This window comes from Macaca nemestrina, chromosome 14 (genome assembly GCF_043159975.1).
Source record: "Macaca nemestrina isolate mMacNem1 chromosome 14, mMacNem.hap1, whole genome shotgun sequence".
In the NCBI taxonomy this organism is placed as follows: domain Eukaryota; kingdom Metazoa; phylum Chordata; class Mammalia; order Primates; family Cercopithecidae; genus Macaca; species Macaca nemestrina.
The window spans coordinates 114462855-114488764 of NC_092138.1; the positions used below are offsets into that span (position 1 = coordinate 114462855).

At 54.0% G+C, this 25910-nt stretch overlaps 3 protein-coding genes across 5 annotated transcripts in view; 2 read left to right on the top strand and 1 right to left on the bottom strand.

Moving 5' to 3' along the window:
* Positions 1–5: 5 nt before the first annotated feature.
* LOC105471863 (surfeit 2) lies at positions 6–7577 on the top strand. The gene is made up of 6 exons (XM_011724645.3): positions 6–159; positions 351–505; positions 1266–1369; positions 3439–3618; positions 3754–3923; positions 4862–7577. The coding sequence occupies exons 1-6, from the start codon at positions 82–84 to the stop codon at positions 4943–4945; spliced, it is 771 nt and encodes a 256-aa protein (XP_011722947.1). The 5' UTR covers positions 6–81; the 3' UTR covers positions 4946–7577.
* Positions 5264–20190, bottom strand: LOC105471862 (surfeit 4). The gene is made up of 6 exons (XM_011724643.2): positions 20031–20190; positions 11323–11509; positions 10448–10524; positions 9838–9881; positions 8686–8872; positions 5264–7577 (listed from the first exon to the last, which is right to left on the bottom strand). The coding sequence occupies exons 1-6, from the start codon at positions 20076–20078 to the stop codon at positions 7311–7313; spliced, it is 810 nt and encodes a 269-aa protein (XP_011722945.1). The 5' UTR covers positions 20079–20190; the 3' UTR covers positions 5264–7310.
* Positions 20191–20441: 251 nt separating this feature from the next.
* Positions 20442–25910, top strand: part of LOC105471864 (serine/threonine kinase like domain containing 1) — a 30036-nt gene continuing 24567 nt past the window's right edge. For 2 of the 3 annotated variants that reach the window (XM_011724647.3, XM_071078554.1), the window contains exons 1-2: positions 20442–20670; positions 23152–23238. In XM_011724647.3, coding sequence (XP_011722949.2) covers positions 20584–20670; positions 23152–23238 — 174 coding nt within the window. In that variant the 5' untranslated portion in view covers positions 20442–20583. The remainder of the gene's footprint in view (positions 20671–23151; positions 23239–25910) is intronic. The other variant, XM_071078553.1, reaches the window with a different exon arrangement.

Below are 25910 nucleotides of genomic sequence, written 5' to 3' on the forward strand. Positions count from 1 at the left end.
GCCGAGTCCCGCCCAGAGCCCCGCTCCCGGCCCCACGTCTGGGAGCTGCTTCCGCCCGGGTGGTCTGCGGGCGCCTCGGCCATGAGCGAGTTGCCGGCCGACGTGCAGGCCTTCCTGCGCGAGCACCCGAGCCTGCGGCTCCAGCCGGACGCCCGCAAGGTTCGCGGCGCGGGAGGGGAATGGAGTGGTGGAGAAGGGCGCAGTTGGGATGAGGGGCTGAGGGGAGGGCAGGAGAAAGGACGCGGCGAGGTCAGGGGAGGGGAAGGAAGGGGGCGCGGCAGGAGGGGGCACCGGGGAGCGGGCGTGACAGGAGCCCCGGCCCTCCTGACCGCCTGCCCGTGCGTCAGCAGGTGAGGTGCATCTTAACTGGTCATGAGCTGCCCTGCCGCCTGCCGGAGCTCCAGGTGTACACCCGCGGCAAAAAGTACCAGCGGCTGGTCCGCGCCTCCCCGGCCTTCGACTTTGCAGAGTTCGAGCCGCACATCGTGCCCAGCACCAAGAACCCGTAGGTGGTCCGCGGCGGCGTGGGGAGGCCCAGGGCAATTAGGACAGCCCCTCCGCTGGTGCCCCCCCGGTGCCTGAACCCCCTCTAAGGGAGGTTCCCGGGAGGGCTCGGCTGAGGACAGGTCCTGGGTGGTAAACCCCAAAGTTCCCTCCTCCTGAGGACTCCGCCAGTGCTGCAGCTCCCACTCTTTCAGAGTTGGGAGCCCTGGGATCCAGGTGGTCGCCCGGGTGCTGGAGTCACCTGCGATCCTGGCGAGGCCTCTCGGTGAGCTCGTTTGCTTTTCGGTAAACCTGAGGTTTGTCTTGTGGGGTGTGGCTGCTTCACAGAGGAGTAGAGGCTTGTGCTTTGTCACCTGAGGTTGTGAACAGCGTTGGGTTCTCCTGTTGACCCCAGAAGGGATCTTTGATTTACCTGGGAACTAGGGTTGGTAATAATCGTCAAAACAGAGATGGGATCTTTCCATTCATTGAGCACTTGGCCAGGTGGAGTCGTCCTCTTGCGTGAACTCATCTTGGAGCAGTGAGCGAGGCTGCCATGCCTACTTTTCCGGTAAACATTAAGAGGCTGCAGTTGGCCTGGGTCAGCGGTTCCCTGCCCAGCTTCAGAGTGGAATTGCTCCGGGAGCCTTTAAAAGCCCTATGCCCAAGCCGCATGGTACACCGTCCCCGGTAGACCGTCCAGGGATGAGTCCAAGACACAGCCACCAGTCTGAATCCTTGCTGTGAACTATCCCTACAAACTTGGTTTCTCTGCTCTGTAGGCACCAGTTGTTCTGCAAACTCACTCTGCGGCACATCAACAAGTGCCCAGAACACGTGCTGAGGCACACCCAGGGCCGGCGGTACCAGCGAGCTCTGTGTAAATGTAAGTCCCAGTAAACCCCCATCAGTGCATCGCCATCTGAGTGCATGCTCGCCCTGCCCCAAATGGAGCGTGCTTGAAGGCAGGTCATCCTTCAGCAATCCGTGTTGATGCACCATGCCTGTTTTTGGCACAATGAAGAGAGGGATGATGGCCCCTGACCCCACAGCTTCTAGTGCAGGCAGGTGCAGAGCCAGAAGCAGGCTTGGGAGGGAGGGAGTGCACGTGGCGATGCAAAGTGTGGAAGAAACCTGGCGAGGGATGTGGGGTGGGCTTGCGGAGACAGGACGGCTGGGGAGGCTTGCTGAGGGATTCGCTCGAGGCTGAGGCTGGAGGGATGTGGTAGCAGTGGGGTCAGGGGGAACAGCACCCCAGGGAGAAGCCAGGGTCCATGGATGTCTGAGGCAAAAATGTGTTAGCTGAGGTAGGCTCCAAAGGACGGGCTGGGCTAGTGTGCACAGCAGGGATGGCCCGGAGGCCCGGCCAGGAGCGCTGCAGTGGGTGTGTGGAGAGGGCTGGCTGGGGCTGCATGGACAGTGTGCATGGTTGAGAAGGGAGGGCCCCTTGACTGTAGCCATCCAGGAAAAGACGGTGGGTTTTGGGGGAAGAATTCAGAGTCCCTTTGAAGGTTTTAAGCTTGAGCTGTATTAGGAAAGGTGTGTATTAGGGAAGTATCAGGCTTTTGAAACAGGGACACCCATGCTGAGAGCACCCAGCGAGAGTTTAGAGAAGGGAGAGAGGACTGGTCCTGAGCCTCAGCAAGAGGATGGAAGTCCTCCCGTGTTACTGAAGGGAAGATGAGGACAGACAAATGATGTATTTGATAACGTGGAGGCCCCTGGCAACCTTGGTGAGGCACCCGAAGTTTGGCAGGGACACCTGGCTAGAGTGGAGCGTAGGCTGCAGCCCATGAGGGCAGTGTCCGGCCTTAGGCACATGCTGGGTCACCAGAAGGACTTTCTGGAGTCTAGCTAAGGAGGGAAATGGACAGATTCAGGTTGGCTTATGGATGGGAAGATGCATCCACGGGCTTTTGATGAGTCTTTGGAGAGGCGGTCCAGCCCTCCCAAGCATGAGCATGGATTGAGAAGGCAGGACTAGGGTTTCTCAGGTAGAAGGCAGGCACCTTGCAGAGGCCTTGCAGGCACGAGGGCTCCCAGCCTGGGGCTTGGACTTTTTCCAGCTAGTATGTTAGCTGTCAAGGGGTGGGCAGGAAGGTTCTAACTGCAGGCGGCCACGGGGTTCCCATGAAGAGTGGTTATGATGATGGACCGTGGAGCTGAGACGGGACTGGGGTGCTGAGGTCCCTACAAGGCAGTGGTCCAGAGAAGTCCGAACATGGCTGTGAGGGGGCTCTGCCTTCAAGTTCTGGTGGTGACAAGGCTGCTGCGTGGCCATGGGGGTGGGTGGCAGAGACAAGGAGGGAAAGAGCCCTGGAGATGGGTCACCACATCAACGGCTAGGGCCCAGCAGGGCTCGTGCAGCCCACGAGGGATGATGATGGGAGCTGCGCTGGACTGGAGGGCAAGCCCCAGCAGACCCTCTAATATACGAGGGAACAATGGTGGTGATTCCAGTGAGGTCCTTCCATGGAAGCCTTGTCCCAACTCCCCTCTCACCCACTAAGGGGCAGCAAAGGCCAGGCAGCCAACCTCCACTGACCCCCGCCCATGTGCTGAGGGAGGGCTTCAGGCTGCTGGGGAGAGGGTGGCATCACTGCCAGCCCACGCTGCCTTTGAGAGGCCATGCCAACCTAACTGGGGCATAGTTGGCCTTGGGCCTCCTCAGTGCCCTCCTAGTCATGGCTTCCTAGGCCTGGCTGGATCCGGGATGAGTGGTCAAGGCCCAGTAGACCTGTACCATCTTCTTGCCTCCTGGTTGCAGCCCTGCCCCACCGCCCTCCCTGCACGCCTGGTAGGAACAGAGCTGAGGCGCCCAGCAGCTGCTATGGTTTTTGTCCAGGGCAGTGGGGCTGTGGGGCCCTGGCCGAGTGCAGGCCCCATGGGTTAGCTGTGGCCCAGAGGACCGTGGGGGGTGTGGAGGTGCCCAGCGTGTGCTGGCTTATCTCCCAGATGAAGAATGTCAGAAGCAAGGGGTGGAGTACGTCCCTGCCTGCCTGGTGCACCGGAGGAGGAGGAGGGAGGACCAGATGGACGGTGACGGGCCTAGCCCGCGGGAAGCCTTCTGGGAGCCCACATCCAGTGATGAAGGGGGAGCTCCAAGTGACGACAGCATGACAGACCTGTACCCACGTAAGCGGAACGACCCCTGCCTCTCCCTGACCCTCTCCTGTCAGCAGGGAGTAGACTGTGGTGCGGCGTCCCCTGCAAAGAAGGTGGTGAACTCAGCCTAAAATAACCGTCAGCCAATCCCTGTGTTCCTCCCAGCTGAGCTATTCACCAGAAAGGACCTTGGAAGCACAGAGGACGCGGATGGCACTGATGACTTTTTGACAGACGAACAGGATGAGAAGGCAAAGCCCCCAAGAGAGAAGGTCACTGATGAGGGCAGGAGAGAGACAGCCGTGTACCGAGGACTGGTCCAGAAGCGCGGGAAGGTGAGCTGTCACCTCTACTCTGTTAGTGTGGCAGTCAGTGGCTTCCTCTAGTGATGGTTTTCCATTTGTTTAAAAAAAGAAAACGGCCGGGCGCGGTGGCTCAAGCCTGTAATCCCAGCACTTTGGGAGGCCGAGACGGGCGGATCACGAGGTCAGGAGATCGAGACCATCCTGGCTCACATAGTGAAACCCCGTCTCTACGAAAAAATACAAAAAACTAGCCAGGCGCGGTGGCGGGCGCCTGTAGTCCCAGCTACTCGGGAGGCTGAGGCAGGAGAATGGCGTAAACCCGGGAGGCGGAGCTTGCAGTGAGCCGAGATCCGGCCATTGCACTCCAGCCTGGGCGACAGAGCAAGACTCCGTCTCAAAAAAAAAAAAAAAAGAAAAGAAAACAACCTTTTTCACAAGTGAAATCCCAAGCCAACAACACACAAGGACCATAGAAGCCGAGGCCGCTGGCTGGCGGAAGGGCCATGAGTGGCTGCCATTGCTTCCCAGCCAGCCCCTTGTGGAAGCCAGGCTCCATGGACCATGGTCGAGACCAGTGGTTTGTGAGGACACCCTCCCACCTCAGACTATGAGCTGTGGCTTGTTTGTCCTTACCTCTGGGCACAGGGACCTGATTACTAGCCACCACCTTTGCCTTTGCCATCAGGGCAGGAGTAGAGACTTCCCCACCTTTGGTAGATAAGCAGGACCAAGGCTAGAAGAGGTCAAGGTCCTAATTAGCGTGTGGCATTGCACCATGCTCCTCTAAGGCCCTGCTGAGCGCAGTCTAATCCTGCAGCTGTTAAGGAAACGGGGGCGGAGAAAGCCTCTGTGGGTATTTGACACCAACACCTCCGAGGCTGTACGGGTGGGGAAAGCCCTGCACTCCAGGGCCCCCTTCTCCATGGGATCAGAAGGGCTCAGTAATCAGAATTCTGTTTATCCCACAGAAGCAGTTGGGCTCGTTGAAAAAGAAGTTCAAGAGTCATCACTGCAAACCCAAGAGCTTCAGCTCCTGTAAACAGCCAGGTTAATAAAAGCCCATGCCGTGAAGTTTCGAGAAAGCCTTCAGATATTTCCCCCGCTCCTCATCAAGCCACATGTCCTCTGAACGATTGGCTGTCCCCATGTCTCCCACTTTATCCTTGTCTCGTGACATCTGTTGCCCTCTAAGGCAGGGCTGAGGGGGTCTGTCCCCCACACCCAGGAAGCAGGAGGGACTCTGAGGGACTAATTCTCTCTGGACATGGCTTCTGAGTGGTCTTCAGAGAAGCCTGGAGAGGCAACCTCACCCACTGGCATCCTGAGGGGAGCCCCAGTCAGGTTGGGCAACACTGTAGGATCACACTGCATACAACAAATGCCATTATTTATTTTGATGTGTTTCCAAAAATCAAAAATGTTTTCAAACACAACTAAGATATAAAATACAGCATAAAATGAGATTTAGATCTGTTTCCCACATAAAGCAAAAAAATCTTAGAAACTGTTTTGCCAAAACCAATTGGTAGATCCCACTTACCCTCTCCTCCCTGCAAAGGCATCTTCCCCAATCAGGACCTAGCCCACCCAGGGCCAGGAGAAACAGCAACACCCACTAGGACGGAGGCGCTGCTGGTGCAGAACTGGTGCTGACTGCTCATGGGGCCTCCTTTGGTCCACCCTACTTTCCACCAACCAGCCAACCAACCTGACCACAGAGAAACCCTGACTTGGCCAAGGTCATCTGATGGGGCTGTCATACGGCACTAATGGGGAGCAGGGTGTGGACCAAGAGACAGCCCTGGTGAGGTTGAAACAGTGAGAAGCCAGTCTTCGTGCAGTGAGCACTTGAATGATCACAGGAGGAAAGAACCCATGTCCTGAAGCCGTTGCTTGATCTTACCAATATTAGGGGGTAAGGAAGTAGGCCACCAGGGGAAGATTTGCAAACGTGTTGGGACTAGCTCGGCTGTGTTAAAAAGGTGCCCCTCCTCAGGGTAGGTGACTTCCAAAAGCACTTACGAGCAGAAACCTGCCTCACCGCTGCCCTGCAGAGCCAACGGACGAGAGGCCAAGCTGGAGGCAGGCTGGGGGCTGGGACGCAGCAGCCCTGGAGACAGGCTGAGCCAGCCTGTCCCCAGATAGGTCTAGGGGCCAGAGAGGTGTTCGACCACCCTTGTGGCATTTACTATGGTGCAGACGACAGGGAGCAACAAGCAGTTAAACCCCCCAAAAAGAGAAACACAGTATAAGGCAGTGTTAGAAAACTTTAAATACAGGATTAAGATCAAATCGGTAAGGCATCACAAATTGTAAAAAGGAATTTTGGCTGCATTCGGCATAGCAAACGGACAATCTGAGTGAGCAACAGCCTCAGGAAAGTGGCGTGTCGGGCTGCCCACAGGGTGAGTGCAGCTGGGAAAGGAGGATGCTGCTCAGCCAGGGTGGCCTGCGCTTTCGAGACCTTGCTCAGAAAAGGCCCCATGTGAGGTAACTGGATTGAGTCCGTGGGTCTCCAGTGCTGGGAGCTCCCGCCACACCCCCTGGCCACAGCGGCTGCAGCTCCCCAAGCTGGTCCGAGGAGCAGCTGGCCAGGCTGGCTTGCGGGGTGCTGCTGCTGGGGCCACCCCGTGTGTAGTCTCACTAGCCCTCCCCACTGCCAGCTCTGAGGCCAGCAGCACCCAGACCAGCAGCTTCCCCAAGGACTCCTTTGCCCCTCGGCCTTGCCTCAAGCTACTAAAACTCCCAGGGTGTTACCCAATAAAACACTTGGCACCAATCCAAGCTGATTTTCTGACCAATGACTTTTATCATAAACAGCAGCTTCCACCATCCCTTTAATACTGCGTCATTCTTTGGGTGTCCCTAAATGTTTTCACTGTTCCTATAAAATACTACAATACAGGGCAGAAACAACATTGAAGCCACTGGTGTGATTTTACACCAGGGAGGTTTAACCGCTTTGAGGTCTGGCTGAACCACCCAACATCATTTAGTAGTTTTCGCTAAAAACGTAAACTTAAAACTAAGAGGGAGGGTGCTCTGAATGGTGATACCAATGTGTCTGCTCACAGCACAGCCTGAAGGCCCTCCTGCAACTCCACAAAACAAACTCAAAAATAGGACTGAGATGCCACAGCCAAGTGGGCTGTTCACTCCAAAGCCTTGGCATAGGGGAGGCCTCCAACTGCCAGGCTGGCCAGCACTGAAGGGTCAAACGCCAGACTGTGGCTCCAGAGCAGACCGAGCCATGAATTCTCAGGTGTCTCTGCAAATAAAGTTCTCAAAACATCTGTGCCTTTACCAAGGGAGGGGAAGGGAAGAGGATACATAAAAGCTGGCAGTTTTGTTGACTCCACCCCAAACCAGTCCTCGACGGCCACGGGTCTTAGCCAGGCAGGTAGGGATCTGTGACTGTTACCACTCCTTCTTCTTCTCATCCATGGAGACACCCCCAGGGCCCAGCGCCACCACCAGGAGCAAGCCCCCGATCACCGACATGGTCTGGAAGAAGTCGTATTTCAGGAAGTCATGCATGGGCTTGTAGACTGGAATGGTCCAGAAGGCGTTGAAATATACGTTGATGGCAAAGAGCCAGACAACCAGAGTCAAAGCAGCCAGCTTGGTTTTAAACCCAATGGCCACTAAAATCATCAGAGCTGTGCCCACGATGTTCTGGACAATCTGCATAGGTTGAAACGTAAGAAATTCAAAAGAAACGTGAGGAAAAGAGATGCTTTACAAACAAAAGTTCCAGCTGCTGCATATCATGAAGTCTCTATCCATCAGGCTGATGTAGCTACTGCTGAGACGGCTGCTGGTGCAAGAGGGGAGATAAAAGCTGGGAGGAGGCAGGAGGCAATAAAGCACCAGCTTTGAAATGTGGAAGGTTTAGGGAAGATTGAAGTTCCTAACTAGTAAAAGGCTGTGATTTACCAAGATGAATCTCTAATCCATAACTAAATTCCCAAGTGCTTCTTGGCCCACCCAGCCATCCAGGCCAGAAACATCCTCTCTCTTCTCCCCATGGCACCAGGAGCTCTTCCTGGACACTGTCTAGCCAGCGCTCTCAGTCAGCTCCAGAGATGTGCTCTGGAAGCTCCTGGAGGCCTGCCTCTGACACGTGACACATAGGAATTACTTGAGAAAGATATGAACAGGGAGGAGAGAAAGAAGAGTAGGCCGGGCGCGGTGGCTCAAGCCTGTAATCCCAGCACTTTGGGAGGCCGAGACGGGCGGATCACGAGGTCAGGAGATCGAGACCATCCTGGCTAACCCGGTGAAACCCCGTCTCTACTAAAAAATACAAAAAACTATCCGGGCGAGGTGGCGGGCGCCTGTAGTCCCAGCTACTCCGGAGGCTGAGGCAGGAGAATGGGGTGAACCCGGGAGGCGGAGCTTGCAGTGAGCTGAAATCCGGCCACTGCACTCCAGCCTGGGTGACAGAGCGAGACTCCGTCTCAAAAAAAAAAAAAAAAAAAAAAAGAGAGAGAGAGAAAGAAGAGTAAGGGGAGCCTGGGTGGAGAGCCTTGGCCCTAGCAAGGGCTAAGCACACTCCACCAAGGTCAGAGGTTCTGGCCTTCACTTGCTGGAAGGAAGGCTTGACACACAAGAGTGACGATGTTTTGGTCTGTTTTAATGGGATCAAAAAGTTTGCTCCATTTCAGCAGCTCCCCCAGGTTGTGGTTAGTACCCAACCAGCGAGAGGTGAGCAGGGAGGGGGCGGGGGAGGGACAGCATTCTCTCTAAAGGACAGGAAACCAGACCCATTCAGGCAAGTAGGAATACTTACAGAAAAGAAGCTGGCGTCAAAGTGAAGGAGGGTCATGAACATCAGAACCAGCAAGACCCTGCCTCCGAGCTGCATGTACTGTTTGGGGGAGCTCTCACGCATGGTGGGGACGCCCGCAAACATGCTCTTCCCTTCAGAACGGGATTCTGCTAGGAGCAGCAACAGGCCTCCTCCCAGGGCCAGGTTCCTGAGGAACAGATATGTGGGCTGGAAGCTAAGCCTCACCAGGATCTGGCCTGTCTGTGAGACCAGGTGCAGGGAGAACTTGCTGCCAGTATAGGAAGGCTCTTAATTCCCTTTCTCCAGACCCAGTGATCTGCCAAGCAGGACCAGGCAGGCATGCGCACAGGACCTCAGACTCCAGTTACACCCATGTCAAACCTTACATAGTTCCATACACAGCTGAGGAGACAGACATGTCTTTACACCTCAACAGCAATAGGCTACCTGAACACACACAGAACCGAGTCCTAGTCACAGCTTCAGTGTTGACCAGCTGGGTCCCTGTGGGCAGGCCTGTCCTCCACTCAGACCCTGAGTCCCCATGCCCGTGAAATAAGGGGTCAGAAGAGGCGGTTTCAGTCTCTACTATTATAGGGGCTCTGCAACATCCTCTTTAGAACCTGTTTCTAAGAGGCGGAATTTAGACCAGGGGGTCTAATCTTTTGGCTTCCCTGGGCTACACTGGAAGAACTGTCTTGGCCACACATAAAACACACTAATGCTAATGATAGCTGATGAGCTAAAAAATAAAACTTAAAAATTGCAAAAAAGCTGTCAATGTTTTAAGGAAGTTTATGAGTTTGTGTTGGGCTGCATTCACCCTGTGGACCACAGGCTGGACAAGCTTGGTTTGGACCCAAAGAAGTCTACTCCAACCAATAGTTAACTGAGTTTAGAAATACAGAGTGAAATGCTTGGGACCCAAAGTGTTTCAGATTTTGGCATATTTGCATTATATACTTATCGGCTGAGCATCCCAAATCTGAAAATCCAAAACCTGAAACGTTCCAATGAGCACTTCCTTTGAGTGTCATGTTGGTGCCCAAGATTTTTCCCATTTTGGAGCATTTCAGACTTTGGATTCGCAATGCTCAACCTGTATGAGCAGCGTATACTAAAACCAACTAAAACCAACCAGAATGCACATACCTCATCAAAAACTTCAAGTCCCATAAAATGCTGTAGGCAATCGTCTGAGGGGAAAGAAGAGAGAGACACTTGAGTCTCGGCCTTTCCACAGGCATTTCCACAGACTTCATAATACATTAGACAGTCTCTCCAATGTCAGCTGGAGTCTAAAACACACAAAACCACCGCAGGAGACCAACGACAAATCTAAGCTCAAAAATGTGGTTATTTCTCAAGAAATGTGCTATGATGTTCCAGAGAACAAAGTTATTCTGAGACCACTGATGTGGATTCAGATATTCTGTTCCCTGCATTTCATTCTGAATAACCAGGTATTCTTCTTTATGAAGCAACGTGATAACAAGACAGCATCCTGGCTGCAACCAAGCTCGGGACTTCCCTTGTCACGGTAATCACAGGAATGGGACAAAAGATGGTCCAGTACCGAATGACCTGCCTCTACAGCCCTGCTTGGGCTCACGACTTCCCCAGAAGAGAAAGGAGCTCCAGGCAGTCACAGACATGCAAGGGGCTGAAAGGGGAGTGACAATGAACCCTCAAGGATGTCTTTTCAGAAGTTCTGCTCCACCAGAGCAAAGAGAAGGGAGCCCCAACCACGCAGCCCGTGTACCTGCAGAGCTATGATTCCAAAGAGCCCGAAGCAGGCGTACTGCACGAAGTTTCTGCTCAACACCAGGACGCAGCCAGCTGGAGGGAAGGACAAGGGTTAGGGGGCCTGAGGGTGGGTGTCGGGGCTGGGGGCAGCAGTGTCTCGGTACACTGCCATCTCACCTGGCCCTTTCGTCCAGAGGCAGCCAAACCACCTATCCAAGCAACAGGCAACTTCTGGGAGAATTAATGATAGGCAAGGATCACACATGGTAAGTTGACTAGACTTATCACAAACACCAGAAAGTGGAGCCCTTGCCGTAATAAAGAACGGGCCATTTCCCACAGTCAGCTCCCAAGTCAGCCACCTACCTGAGGCAGGCAATTAACTGCTCTACTGTGGAGCGCTTCTGAACAGGTGGGAAGCGCAAATCCCTTGGCCTGTAATGTACAAAGGAGGGAGGACTGCCACCAGAAGCTGGTCCACCAAGGCCATAAGACAGACCTGAGCCAACACGAGCTTCATTCTGGGCTCATGAATGCTCTCCCCTCTCCATTTACCTCAATCTACTTATCCTTTTTAGACACCTTTGTCTTTGACAGCCTTACTTCCTCTCTGATCCACCCAGACCAGTCAGACTCCAGCATCTCCTGCTGTGGGTCCCTGACAGACACCATGTCCTATTTCCTTAGCAAGCCCTAAAGCAGTGAGCCCAGGGCTAGAGACTGAGCGTCCCTGCCGAGGCCTGCAGAACCAGACTCCTGGCCTGGCACAGCTGAGCTGGAGAAGAGGGGGACAGCAGTCTCAGGAGACCGAGTTCACACACAGCCTCCCAACTGCTAACGATCACAGAACAAGACGCCCAGTGAATCCTGACCACCCTCAGAGCCACTCACTCAGCTGTCCCAGCAAGTTGAGGAAGACGAAGGATGAGGCCAGCAGGTAGCCGCAGTTCCAGGTGCTGTCGATGTAGTCGCGCTGCTCGCTCCACTGGAACCACATGCGGATGCCGTCCTCCAGGAAGGTGCTGATCAGACAGAGGCGCGCCACGTGGGGCAGGTACTGCTTTGTGACACGGAGGAACTGCAGGGCCACAGAAACCCAAGGGTGAGGTGGCTGCGGCGGGGAGCACCAGGCCGCTGCCGGGCACGTCCTTGGGCGGGGTGTGCGTGAGGAACAGACGCTGCGGAAGGCAAGAGCTCCTGTCAGCCTCGGTGCCTTCCCAGGGCAGACTAGGGGGCTCTCAGTGCTTGCTCCCAAGTGCTACCCTGTGAGTCTGTACACATGCGACAATCCAAGGATCAGTCCCGGAGATGCATGACTTGACATTAGGCCCTCTGGGGCAGACCCCAGCGGGCGGCAGCCCTAACACTGCCACTGTGATTTCCCCCGTGCCTCGGCAGTCAATTACAGTCATCGAAGGTGGCATTGCAGCAAGACACAGAGCTGCTCTTTTCGGTCAAAGGCATTTACAAGTTAGGATCACAGAATGACATCTGAAAAGGCACTTAGAGGTCATCTATCCAGGGCTTCTGCACCTCAGCACTACCGGCATCTGAGGCCAGGCCACTCTGCTGTGGGTCATCCTGGGTGCTGCAGGCTATGATGCAGCAAGCCTGGCCTCTGCCCACGACATGCCGGCAGCAGCCTCCCTACTGAGGCACCACTGCACTTTGCCAGGCATCTCTGCTGCTCTGGTCCGACCCCTCACCTTACAAATGGGCATATGAAACCCAGTGGAAAGGGGTTCCCCCGGCTTCGCAGACCTGATGGTGCAATGCCAAGACTTGACCCCAGCCTGCAGGTCACACATGGCTGAGGTGCCAAGGGCCTGGACCTCCCAGCCTGCCCAATGACGCCCAGAGTACCCTGACAGAACAAGGGTTGGCTTAGGTGACAGCCAGGGTGCCAGGCCTAGATGGCCACATGGCTGACTGAATAGTAAGATCACGTGTTTACAGTTATCTGAAAATCTCCAGAGCGCAGGAGGAAGCCCCAGGCTCTGGACAGCGCATGTGTGCCGTCTGAAACCAGGGCTAGCGCTTCCCGGCCCCTGACGGAGCTCTCCCCTGCAAGCTCAGGATCTGACTTGGGGACTGTGTGTGCAGCAACTGTCAGCACAGTATGAAGCTGGTACCACTAATGGCTAGAAAGCACTGGGATTTTGTCAAAGCCTGCATAATCTCAAACAAATTAAAACACACTAACAAATAGGATGGACAGCTGTTTCAACAGCAATGAAATGCAAGTGTGTGAAATCACTGTCACATGTCAAAGGGAAAGAAAACATTTATGACTTCCTGCTGTGCTGTGAGTCAGGTCATTTATGACAGCTGGGTTAGGCAGCCAACATGCACCACCGATGCCAGGTACAAATGTCACGCAGCTTTACCCCATGCACTTCTCTCTTATCACCCATGCAAAACTGAGATACATAGTGAAAGAAACCCTGTAACACAGCAAGTCCTTCGGAGAAAGATCAGGGGACCCACCCACGAACGCATGTTGGGAAGCCAGAGTCTAAAGAGCACCCAAGAGGCTGACCCCCATGGGAGGTGAGCGAAAGTCAGCTGCACAGGCCTCCTAGGGCTGACTAAACCTACTGCTGGAACAAAGGAAGATGTGCGTGTTTCTTACTTTTCAGCATTTTTTAAAGTTGCTTCAAAGTCCTAGACACTGCTGAAGCTGCCCAGCGCAGTGGCCACGCCCCTGGCTGTTCAGACCACCCTCCAGCCTGTCAGGTGCGGCCCCGGCTAGGTCAGCACTGTCGATTGGCTCCCATGTGGCAGAGAGCGAAGGCAGAGATTACAAAGCCAGGTGGCCATTCTCCCCAAATCCACTGTGCCCTGCAGTGTCAGTTCTGCACTCATTTACTCAGCCTTTCACTCCACAGAAGTGATGGGAGAAATCACAGTGACCAACAGATACCCAGAGAATCACCAAGCGGGTTTGGGAGATGAAGCGCAGGCGGAGGCTCTGAGGCCCTGTGATCTCACCCTGCCCTGGTGCCGTCCAGCCAGCACACTGTGTGACCTGGACACGCCCTTTTTGAGAGCGTCTCTACTATCCTACAGTAAAGTGAGGCCAGCTGAACTAATGGTTGGTAAGATTCTTTCCAGCTTTACTAGGAGGAAGACCTTGTTTCACTTTTCATTTTTTAAAAGGCCCCAAATACTCCCCTGTGAATTTTAGGGCCAATGCAGAGAACCAGCACAAGATGCCCACGTGCACAAGGTAAGCAACCCGCATCGCACTGGGCGGTGGGAAAGGTGACGCCACGCACCCTCCCCAGGTTCTGCTTCATGGCCCCGTTGCTCTCTAAATGCCCAGCAACAGTATAATCACCCATATTCCGTGGAAGAGATAAAGCACACCACCTCGGCACACGATGTGCCACTGCTCTCAAGTAATGGCCTCACGTCGTGGCCCAGCTGGGAAGCCCCAGCAAGGACACAGGCCTTTACCTCATCTGAACCAGGGGAGAAGCAACCACTGGGGAGGAAGAGCTCAACAAGAGGCTGTGCAGACCTCTGAGATGAGATGGAGCCGTGGCGGGACTCCCAGGGTGGGGTGTGGGTGTGGGGCGTGGACCCCAACAGCAGCAGAGAGGTAGACTGCAATCCACACCCAAGACAGACACCAGAGGTGTCCTGACTTGCTTCTAAAATGACAGCTGTGAGGCACTCACTGGCCCGAGATGAGCAAACCAGCCCAGCCATGGGCTGCGGTCTAAGCTTCCCCCAGTTGCAGGACCCGCATTTAACATGCTCATCTGCTACGTGCACAGCCCACAAGATTGAGGCAGTGTTTAAAAGTCTCTTTGATGAGTCTGCAACTCTTAATTGGAGTGTCTGGGTCAAGAGGATTAAAGAGCAAAAAAGGGAGAGAAGGTAGGACAGGCAATTCACACCTCCTTCCCTGCACGAACATGGTGAGGAGACAGACGCAGCTCTTGGCTGTGGGGAAACATATGCAAAAATGTAGGTACTGCATTCTGAACTGAGCACATCTACTGCTTGGCTGTTCTGGTTTTCAAAGGCAAGCCTGGTCCAGACTGAAGGCTGACTAGCTGTAAGTCAGGCTGATGCAGTCTCCCTTAAACCAGCCACTATCTAATGAGCATCTGTTTGGACTGAACACTGAAAAAGCCATGTTTAAAGACCAGGGCCCAACATTAACCTTATTTCCTACATCCATGTTGGTCACAACTACTTCAAATTGGCCGCTGGAACCATGTCATGCCACTCTAGAACATGTCCCAAAGCCAGTGTCCCCTCAGCACAGCAGAGAAGAGCCCCCAACACAGGAAGGACACACAGCACCCCAGGACAGACAAGAGCAGCCACACTGCAGGCACTCAGGCCATTTCTGGTAGCCAGCACACAGGTGACCTGTGTAAACATGGCGAGCACATAAAACCTGTGACAGTCTCCCTCCCGCCTGCCAGAGAGCTGTGAAAGCAGAGCCAGAGGTGGCTGTTGACCTGGCAGGCTGCAGGAAGGAGATGACACAGTTAGCTCACCTCTGTGGCCAAGCTTCTCATTAAGTCTCTCCGAGAACCGCGCCATCAAGCAGGATATGGTTCACAAGCAGTGACAGCATCTGAGGAGCTTAACAGGAAGACTGAGATTTCTCTCAAAGGGGTGGTTATTTTAGACGACTGAAGGGGATTTTAGAAACGTAACTAATGATATCCACCCTGAGAGATGACTTCGTGGGCATCCAGTGATCCCTATCACAGGCACCTGCAGCTCCCACGCCACATAGAAAACTCCACTTTCTCTTCACACTCAGGACAGGAAGAAATTGAGGAAAGCGGCTTGCAAATTAGTGGTGAATGAGAACATCGAGGAAAAAGGCACTTGATCACCAAGGACTGGGGTTGCCTCGTTCAAAGCCCAACTCAGGTCCCACACATCCTAGAAACGAGCACCTGCGGCCCAGCGGCTTCGCTCACATCAGCCTGTCAGGGCCGGCTCCAGCTCACTGGCTCGCTGCAGCCCCAGAACCTCCCCAAGCCTCCCTCCCGTGCTGCTCTATAGGTTCACACTCTGGACACTGATGAAGCTGCCCATCGCAGTTACCACGCCCCTGGGCGCTCAGACCACCCAGGGCCAGAAAAGGTGTCGCCAGCCCAATGTGGGAGATGATGGCCTGGCTTTACTAAAACACTGCGTGATCAAAATCCCAACTGTAGGAAAGACGTAACTGAGAATGACTGGGCCCCATGTTCTGGGAGGAGCCTCGCTAACCACAACCTCCCCTGCTTCTCCCCCGCACTCCCCTAAAGAGCGAGGTGGCTGTGTTTTAACCTCCCGTTAAGATCACCGCACAAAGAAAAGTGAGTCAGCTCCTCTTTGCCTTCTCTCCCCACTCCTTCATGGTATAGGGCAGGATATGACAGAGCCTGCCACTGTCACAGGACCTCGCCACACCAGACAGCCACCAGTACGGTGTTCATCGGGAGCCTCGCAGTGCCTGTACCACCTGTGGGTTCAGGTGTCCTCAGGCCCATCCTCGCTTCCCCAGCATTTCAGCTAGGGCCAAGGCCAGCTCCCAGGGCCCAGGACTAGCTCTGCCACTCTTGAGGACAGGTTAAAAACACCAACGGCCACACTGGAGAGGAAGGCCCCATGCAGCTTTTCTGTCACCTTGGTGATGAGCCACCAGGCAGAACCCATTAAGTGCTAATATTGCTGTTTATGGGTATAAATTGCTTAGAAGCTACATTTTGCAGAGGGTCTAATAGGCAATGAGGAGCAGCTGCAGGCATGGACATTAGTTTGGATTGCTGAGTTCATTAGAGTTTCTGGCCCCTTCCCATGGCTTCCAAATGCCCAGCTCCTGCATAGAGCATGTCTCAGCAGTTTCTACAGAACATGGCTCCCGGGAGCAAGAGGACACTGTCCCTGGCTGCCAGAGCAAGGAGCTTGATGCCAGAGGCAGAGAGACAAGAGATGCAGCTGGGGGGAGCCTGCCAGCAGAAACTAACCGGACTGCTCGTCCCCGTGGACCAGCCTCTGCAGACCAGAAGGAAAGGTCACAGTCCACCAAGCAGTGAGGAACCCAGCCTTTGGGGTAAAAAGATGTGGACTCAGTCTCCAGCTCACCACGAGCCAGTGCAGCCAGCCAACCTCCCTCTGCCCATCTGAAGATGGAGACGCTCTGGTCCACCTCCTGCAGTCAGGAAGGTCACACAAGGAATGTCTGTCATGCACCTGGCCCAGTGAAAGACTTAATGTCATTGTCATAATATCGGAAGACACTGGGCCTGGGAAACTAAGCTTATTTAGGTCTTGCTTTCAGCAGCCCACACTTTCTGGTCAAATCTTGTCACTTCGGCTTTACTCTTGTTTTCTGAAAATGAGAAAAAATGGATGTGTCACTTTATCTGATCAGTGACTTCCATGGTAATCCCCTATTGGCTTCAAATTAGGTCATTTTCATGTAAAAGCCTGGTCTGGCAGCTTTAGGTACTATGTGGATAAATAGAAACAAAGCCCCACCTGGGCTTCATCAGATTCTGTCCACAAGAAGCCATATTTTGACTTCGAACCCTATTAACCTGCCTGTGTCTGTCTGATTGGCGTTTGGGTGAGTACAAGTCGCTGCGCTCCCAAGCTGCCCGCAAAAGGGCATGGAAGCTCCCGCAGCCATGCTCTGCCACCACCCAGGCGGACTCTAATGAGATCATCTGACGGCGGCAGCCTGCGCTGCCTTACAGACATGGTCCTAACCCATTGGGTTTTGTATGTGAGCAGCCCCTTCACCCGCCAGTGCTCTTCCCTTGACTTGTGCCAGAAAAGCAACACCAGGGACTGGGGGCGCTGGGGACCAAGACCCGGCTTTTCTTCAGTGGCCACAGGCAAGTCTAGGAGCCTGAGTGTGTTTGGCCTCCTCTCAGTAACCTGGGAGAGGTTGACTCTGTGCCCCCTCAAGAGCCTTTCCAGTTCCAAGCTACTGCTTCTTTCATTTAAAACACAACAGAACACATGAAGAAGGCTGGACGCGGTGGCTCACACCTGTAATTCCAGCACTTTAGGATGCCAAAGCGGATCACCTGAGGTCAGGTGTTCAAGACCAGCCTAGACAACATGACATGGCAAAACGCTGTCTCTACTAAAAACACAAAAATTAGCTGGGCGTGGTGGCGCACACCTGTAATCTCAGCTACTCAGGAGGCTGAGGCAGGAGAATAGCTTGAACCCAGGAGGTGGAGGTTGCAGTGAGCTGAGTGCCACTGCACTCCAGCCTGGGTGACACAGTGAGACTCTGTCTCCAAAAAAAACCATTAATAACAAAACAAGAAGAAAAGGCCGGGTGGGGTGGCTCACGCCTGTAATCCCAGCACTTTGGGAGGCCAAGGCAGGAGCATCACCTGAGGTCAGGAGTTCAAGACCAACCTGGCCAACATGGGGAAACCCAGTCTCAACTAAAAATACCAAAAAAATTAGCTGGGCGTGGTGGCGGGCACCTGTAATCCCAGCTTTCAGGAGGCTGAGGCAGGAGAATTGCTTGAATCCGGGAAGCGGGGGTTGCAGTGAGCCAAGATCGAGCCATTGCACTCCAGCCTGAGCGAAACTCTGTCTCAAAAAAAAGAAAAAAAAATCATCAAGAAAGGAGTATGTGAAGAGACTGGGAACTTTTTTTGTCAGGAGGAGAGTCTGTCATTTGCTAGTGGGCACCAGCTTGACTGGAGACATTTGATCTAGATTTGGTTATGAAATTCACTTGCAAATCCCAGGTTTTCCAGGACAAAGAGTGAGTGTACGTAACTCTCATCCTTCCCTCAGCTATAAGGAGCCATCTTCTTAGGGAGTTGTGACTTGGAGAAATATAAATGGGTCACTATAAATTATGTCAATGAAAACTGACAAACCTAAAAGGTCTACCTGGTTCTTGGGGGCTTTTGATATGAATTGTTTTTGTAAGGGACACAGTTTTAAAATTGTGTCTTTAAAGGCTGGGCGCCGTGGCTCATGCCTGTAATCCCAGCACTTTGGGAGGCTGAGGCGGGCGGACCACCTGAGGTCGGGAGTTCGAGACCAGCCTGACCAACATGGAGAAACCCTGTTTCTACTAAAAAAAAAAAAAAATAGCCGGGCATGATGGTGCACACCTGTAATCCCAGCTACTCAGGAGGCTGAGGCAGGAAAATCGCTTGAACCCAGGAGTCGGAGGTTGTGGTGAGCTGAGATCACACCATTGCACTCCAGCCTGGGCAACAAGGTCGAAACGCTGTCTCAAAGAACAACAAAAAAAAAATTTTTTTTTTAAATTGTATATTTAAGCACAAAATCAGGACCTTAGAAAAAACTGCTTCGTCAAGTTGATATACTTTTTCCCCCAAAATTTAAAATACTGGCTCACAGGAAAGTGTTGCAATGAGAACCGACGGTGAGGTCACACCAGAAAGAGATCACCCGTCAGGAGGAACGGAAAAGCTCGATAGCTGATTAGAAAACAGTCACTTACTCTTTTCTTTTTTTTTTTTTTTTTTAACCACACATACACAAGCCTTCCAATAAGTCTAGGCCTCAGGGTTTGATGACTCACTACCACCTCCAGAAAAATTTAAAAATTTAACCATCACTACTTAAAACTCTAGCAAAGCCACACAAACACATTAAGTAAATCGAGGAAAGAATGGCAAGTGGGCCACAGAAGGCTCTCCCTGCGGGGATAAGGCTGTTAATCTGTCGACATAACGGGATTCTTTTAGAAGTAAAAGGCATAAATCTGCGTAACCAGCACCACCTTTTTTTTTTTTTTTTTTTTTTTTTTTTTTGCCAAGCTTAATCAAGAAAGACGGAAGGGAGTTGCGTGTCCCTTCACTTTGTAGGATCGGATCCTGTCCACCCTGTTTCCGAATGCTCTCAACAGTTACCCAACCGCCTGTTTCAAGGGCTTCCCTGTTGCTCAGAATGCCACCTGGACACTGCTGGAAGGAAACTATCAGGGAGATAAGCTTCCCCTCCTCCCGGGCTGTGTACAGGTCCCCACTCAATCCAGCCCAGGGCAGAGTCCAAACGGCGAGGGAGAGATGCAGACAGGGTCAAAGGGACCCCAAGAGTCCAGCACATCTGGGAAAGAGAAAAAGTGCTGTGGCATCCTGCAGCTGGGGCGCACGCCAGCGCGCCCCCTTTCCTCTGGGAGGACCCCCGGCCCCCGTTCGTCCCCAAGCTCCCAGCCCGCCTCCGGGAGACCCACTGAGAGAAAAAACGTGTGGGGAACCCCCAGCAGCTCCAAACGCCGAGGCGCTCCCCGCGAGCCTCAGACCCGACCCAACCCTAGGACTCGCGCCACCGGCCAGCGAAGAAACCCCCACAGCCCGCGCCCGGGGCAGGCTGGAGGGTGGGGGCGGCTGGCCAGGCAGGGCGCCCAGGCCCGGGCTCCGGGAGCAGCCCGGCGGGCAGGGGAGACCGGGCCCGCAGGCCGGGTTTGGGGGTGTCCAGGCCGGGGCGGAGGGCCCGGGCGGTGAGCCCCTCTGTGGGAACAAGGAGTCGGGGGGCGGCCCGGGCCTGGCGCCCTTCGCTGGGAGGCCGACTCCGGAGCGGCCCGGGCGGCCTGGGTCGGGGCCGGGGGAGGGGCCCGCAGGCCGCACCTGGTCGGCGAAGTCCTCAGCCGTGCCCATCAGGTCGTTCTGGCCCATGGCGACGGCGGGAGGCTCGGCTCGGCTCGGCTCGCTCGCTCGCTGGCCCTCGCCCGTCGGCGCCCGCGCCCGCTGCGGCCTCCACAGGAAGTGCCCGGCGTTCGGCCTCGCTCCGCGTCGGCTGCGGCTCCAGCGGCTGCCACGTAGGCCAAGCCTTAAAGGGGCCGCGCACCGCCCGGGTCCGCCCCGGCGCGTCTTAAAGGGGCCATGCACCGTCCCCAGCCTCCCGACCGGTCCGCTCGAAGCCACCCCCGCCGCGCTCGACGCCACGCCTCTCACGCTGGAGACCCCTCCCACCGCGCGCAGGCCCTGCGGCACCTCCCGGCCCGGCGGAACGCGTCCCCTTTAAGGGGGCAGGCCTGGGGGGGTCTGGGGCCAGCGCGCGGGAGGGACGCTTGGATGCCTCGAGGACGCCGTTCGGGCGGGGAGGGTCCCGCGGGTCCCACTGACCCACACGGGGTGGGGTCAGGGGTGGACGCTCGCCCGTACGCGGTAGCTACTGAACATGCTTGGGCCAGAGTCCGATGGCAGGCGCCCCACGCAGGGGGAGCGAGGCCCAGGGTACCCCGGAGAGCCCATGGACAAGTACCAGGTGCCGAGTGTTCCCTGCGGGGAGGCGGGGGCTCCGTGGGGTAACGGTCGCCAACCCTGGAGCTGCGGCCGGCGGTTCCGACCGAGGGCGGCGAGGGACCCGCGCCCTAGCTAGTGTTGGCCTCCAGCTCCTACGTTGAACCCGGGGGGCCTCCAACGGTGACCTCCTGGGTGCCCTTTGCCACTCAGTTTTCCCCTTTGTGAATTGACTAAGGATTTTCCAGCCCTGGCTGAGTATTTGAGGGCGTGGGGCAGCTCCTCTATCCTTTGTGCCCGGGGTTTGGGCGCTTGGGTCCACCGAGGCAGGCCCCCCGGGAACATCCCGAATACGTAATTGGGAGCCCCCAGTACCCTAAAAACACCCCTGCAGTGTGGGTCTTTGAAAATATTTGAGACCTAAAAAATTTACAAAACACAAAAGGAAAGCTGCAAAATAAAAGTGAATGTTTAATTAAATGCTTCTATACATGATATGTAAACTTTATTAAATGTTAGATTCAGCATTTGTGAAAACCGCATTCGCTTGGAAACAGTTTGCGGATTAGATTTTTGTCACTTGGGAAGAATTGTCTGTGTGTGAGAGGACTATAGGGCGTTGCCAGCAGTGACGCAGATGAGCTTCTGGTGGCCAGATAATTTTTTAAATAAAGTTACTTTTCAGAGAAAAAAAAAAAATAGACCTTTCAGGAATATACCTGCTTTTGGAAAAAAAATAGACTTGTTCTAAGATATGGGTCCATTTTACTGTTTAACTTGCTGCCTAAGCCTGAACGCTCTCACACCAGCTCTGCCCTCAGCCCCCTGTGGCTTAGAACAGCAGTCCCCGGCCAGGCTCGGTGGCTCACGCCTGTAATCCCAGCACTTTGGGAGGCCATGGCGGGCGGATCACCTGAGGTTGGGAGTTCGAGACCAGCCTGACCAACGTGGAGAAACCCTGTCTCTACTGAAAATACAAAATTAGCCGGGCGTAGTGGCGCATGTCTGTAATCCCAGCTACTCGGGTGGCTGAGGCAGGAGAATTGCTTGAACCCAGGAGGCAGAGGTTGTGGTGAGCCGAGATAGCACCATTGCACTCCAGCCTGGGCCACAAGAGCAAAACTCTCTCTCAGAAACAAAACACAACAAAACAAAACAAAAAAAAAACCAGCAGTCCCCAACCTTTTTGGCACGAGGGACCAGTTTTGTGGAAGACAATTTTTCCACAGACGGAGGCGGGAGGATGGTTTCGGGATGATTCAAGCACATTACACTTAGTGTGCAGTTCATTTCTATTATTATATTGTAATACATAATGAAATAATTACACAACTCACCATCATGTAGAATCAGTGGGAGCCCTGAGCTTGTTTTCTTGCAACTAGACGATCCTCTCTGGGGATGATAGGAGACAGTGACAGATCATCAGGCATTTGATTCTCATAAGGAGTGTGCAACCTGGATCCCTCACGTGCACTGTTCACAATAGGGTTCACACTCCTGTGAGAATCTAATGCTGCTGCTGAGCTGACAGGAGGTGGAGCTTGCGTGGTAATGCGAGCCATGGGGAGCGGCTGTATATACAGATGAAGCTTTGCTCCATTGCCTGCTGCTCACCTCCTGCTGTGCAGCCTGGTTCCTAAACAGGTCACAGACTAGGTTGGGGACCCCAGCTTAGAATATCCAGCAGGCTGCTCACAAGGCTGGATTACAGACTCCTAAATCTTTTATAGGCTCCGAGAGTCCCTAGGCTCAGGCTTCCATCCTCATATCTCCTCCTCTGGATCCTGCCCTCCCTCCCCCAATCCTCGGATGCATGTTAGCCTCCAGCAATCTCCCGCCCGGTCCCCAGCCCCATAGTACTTGGTCTCTGCACAGAGAGATGGCGGCCATCTCTCTGCAAATTTGTCTCAAATCACAGGCTCTAAGGTCAGACCCTCAGAGTTACGCCAGGCAGTGTCCTGCTTTCTAGTGACATAGCCTCAGGCAAGGACCTAGCTCCTTGTGCCTCAGTTTTCCCCAATGTAAACACAGAGGTAGCAATGGTGTCCACTGCATAGGGTGGCTGTGAGGTGCTTGGCACCATGCCAGGCACACAATGGCTTCCTGATTGTACCAGCCACAAGACTGGTTACTTTCTTGTTTGGAGGTGGATGCTGGAAGCTGAGGTCGCACGGGTCTACAGAGAGTGAATAAGCCCTTTTCCTCTGGGAGGTTCTTGCTCTTGAGTGCCCAGCCGGTCCTCATTGCAGTTTGGGGGAGGGATACAGGGTTGTAGAAGAAAGAGCTCCAGAATCGGCCCCAAATAGGTGAGATCAGAGTTCTGCCATTGAAAGGCTTCTTGCCCTCCTTGGGCCGTTTCCTCTATTGCAAGATGGGGTGGAGCCACTTGCTCTGCCAGCCTGACAGGGGAGTTACCGGGACCGGAAAAGGAGCTGGAGCTGGGCTTCTGGAAAGGGATAAGTTGTGTGCATTTCCTGAAAGCTTTTCTCTTCCTTGCTGGTAGGTTTTGTACCAGCTGAATCCTGGGGCCTTGGGGGTGAACCTGGTGGTGGAGGAAATGGAAACCAAAGTCAAGCGTGTGATAAAGCAGGTAAGAGGCCAAGCCTGTACATCCCACGCCAGGTGGTTCTGTGGCTGTGATTTTCCCCAACACAAGCTCTTCCCATGTTGGAGAAGCTTCCCGATGCGGCAGCTAGATTCCTCGCTGCCAGCACTCCCAGAGACAAATCTGGTTGGGGTAGACGTGGGGGTGCGTGAAGCTCTGTCACCTTGATGGGGAAGCAATGCTAATTTTTACTCCATCACCACCACCTCCTACCATTTACACATCACGTGCTGTATGCCAGGCACCGACTCACTTCATCTCCCATCAACCCTGTAAAGCAGAAACAATGACCCTGTTTGTAGCCAAAGACAGTGAGGCTCAAGGCAGCGCCAGACTAGCCAAGGTCACACAATTTCCCAGAGGATTTGAATTCAGGCCACCTCATTGGGGGACACCGAGCTACCCAGTGCTGGGTCACCAGTTTTACCAAAAGGGAGCCAAGCCCAGAGAGGATGGGGACTGGCTCAAGGTCACACAGAGCTAAGGTCACACACCAGGCCCTGAGCCCTTCCACCGCACTCCTCACCAGGGCTAGCAGGGCATAGGGAGGTGTAGGCCTGCAGGACAGCCCTTTGTGTGTCCGAGACAGGGAGGTCCAGATCAACAGAGGGACTAGGGTGAGAGAGCTGCTGCAAGAGTCCCTGGCACGCCCTCCTCTCTGTGGTGGTGGCAGGGACCCAGCAGGTTTAGGGCTGGCCGCGCAGCAGGAGGAGCCTTGTCAGAAGCCGCTACTGGGCCAGGCCTCAGTCTGTGCAGCTCCGCAGCCTCACCCTGAATGGTTGGGCCTGGAGTCCTTGCCCCTGCCCTGCTCCCTTGCTGGCTGGCTGTGGGGTTGGCCCCCTTGTCTCACAAGCCACTGAGGCAGAGTGGCTGACTGCTCTCTGAGCAATTAAGGAGCTTTGTGTGTGTGTGTGTGTTTTTTTTTCGGAGATAGAGTCTTGCTCTGTCGCCCAGGCTGGAGCGCAGTGGTGCAATCTCAGCTCACTGCAACCTCTGCCTCCCGGGTTCAAGCAATTCTCCCGCCTCGGCCTCCCGAGTAGCTGGGACCACAGGCACACGCTGCCACGCCTGGCTAATTGTATTTTAGCAGAGACAGGGTTTCACTGTGTTGCCCAGGCTGGTCTCAAACTCCTGAGCTCAGGCAATCCGCCTGCCTCGGCCTCCTAAGTGCTGGAATTACAGGCGTGAGCCACCGCACCCAGCCTGAGGAGCTTTTAACAATGTCAGCCATGACTAGGCATGGTGGCTCATCCCTGTAATCCCAGCACTTTGGGAGGCTGAGGCAGGTGGATCCCTTGAGGTCAGAAGTTCGAGAGCAGCCTGGCCAACATGGTGAAACCCCATCTCTACTAAAAATACAAAAATTAGCCGAGCATGGTGATGAGTGCCTGTAATCCCGGCTACTTGGGAGGCTGACGTTGAAGAATCACTTGAACCCGGGAGGCGGAGATTGCAGTGAGTCAAGATTGCGTCACTGCACTCTAGCCTGGGTGACAGAGCCAGACTCTGTCTAAATTAATTAATTAAATTAAAAATAAAAATATCAGCCAATTATTTCTAAATAAAAATTGGGGAAGGAGAGTGTAGGTAGGAGTTTATGGGTTCTTCCAGTCTTTTTTCCTAAGACTTTGTAAATTTTTGGGGGGAGAATGGTATTGTTAAAGTTGATAGCATGCTTTTTATATTGCAAGCATTCCCACAGCCTCCTCCTCTCCTGGCTCTGGCAGCTGTGTGGCCTCCTGTCTTGCTTGATGTGCTGTAGCTGACCCAAGCCATCCCTATCACACAGGCTGAGCATTGAGCTTGTTCTCAATTTTTCACTTTGGGTAAACAGCTCTGATAAAGATGCTTATAGCATTATGGGTTTTTTGGTTTTTGTTTTTTGTTTTTTGTTTTAGCATCCATGATTTCCTTAGGAAAAATTCCTAGGAGTGAGATTTCTGGGTCATACAATGTAACTTTTTTTTTTTTTTTTTTTTTTTTTTGAGATGGAGTTTTGCTCTTGTTGCCTAGGCTGGAGTGCAGTGGTGTGATCTCGGTTCACTGTAACCTCTGCCTCCCGGATTCAAGTGATTCTCCTGCCTCAGCCTTCCTGAGTGGCTGGGATTACAGGCATGTGCCACCACAGCTGTCTAATTTTGTATTTTTAGTAGACGGGGTTTCTCCACTAGCATGGAGAGGATGCTCAGGCTGGTCTCGAACTCCCGACCTCAGATGATCCGCCCACCTTGGCCTCCCAAAGTGCTGGGCTTACAGGAGTGAGCCACCACAGCCAGCCTTTTTTTTTTTTTTTTTTTTTTTTAAGACGGAGTCTCGCTTTTGTTGCCCAGGCTGGAGTGCAATCGCGTGATCTTGGCGCACTGCAACCTCCTTCTCCCAGGTTCAAGTGATTCTCCTGCCTCAGCCTCCTGAGTAGCTGAGATTACAGGCATGTGCCACCACACCTGGCTAATTTTGTATTTTTAGTAGAGACAAGGTTTCTCCACGTTGGTCAGTCTGGTCTCAAACTCCCGACCTCAGGTGATCTGCCCGCCTCGGCCTCCCAAAGTGCTGGGATTACAGGCGTGAGCCACTGTGCCCAGCCACGATGCAGCATTTTCAAGCCTTTCTATATGTTTTGGCCAACTTCACCTCCTCATATGCCCCCTGGGACAGGA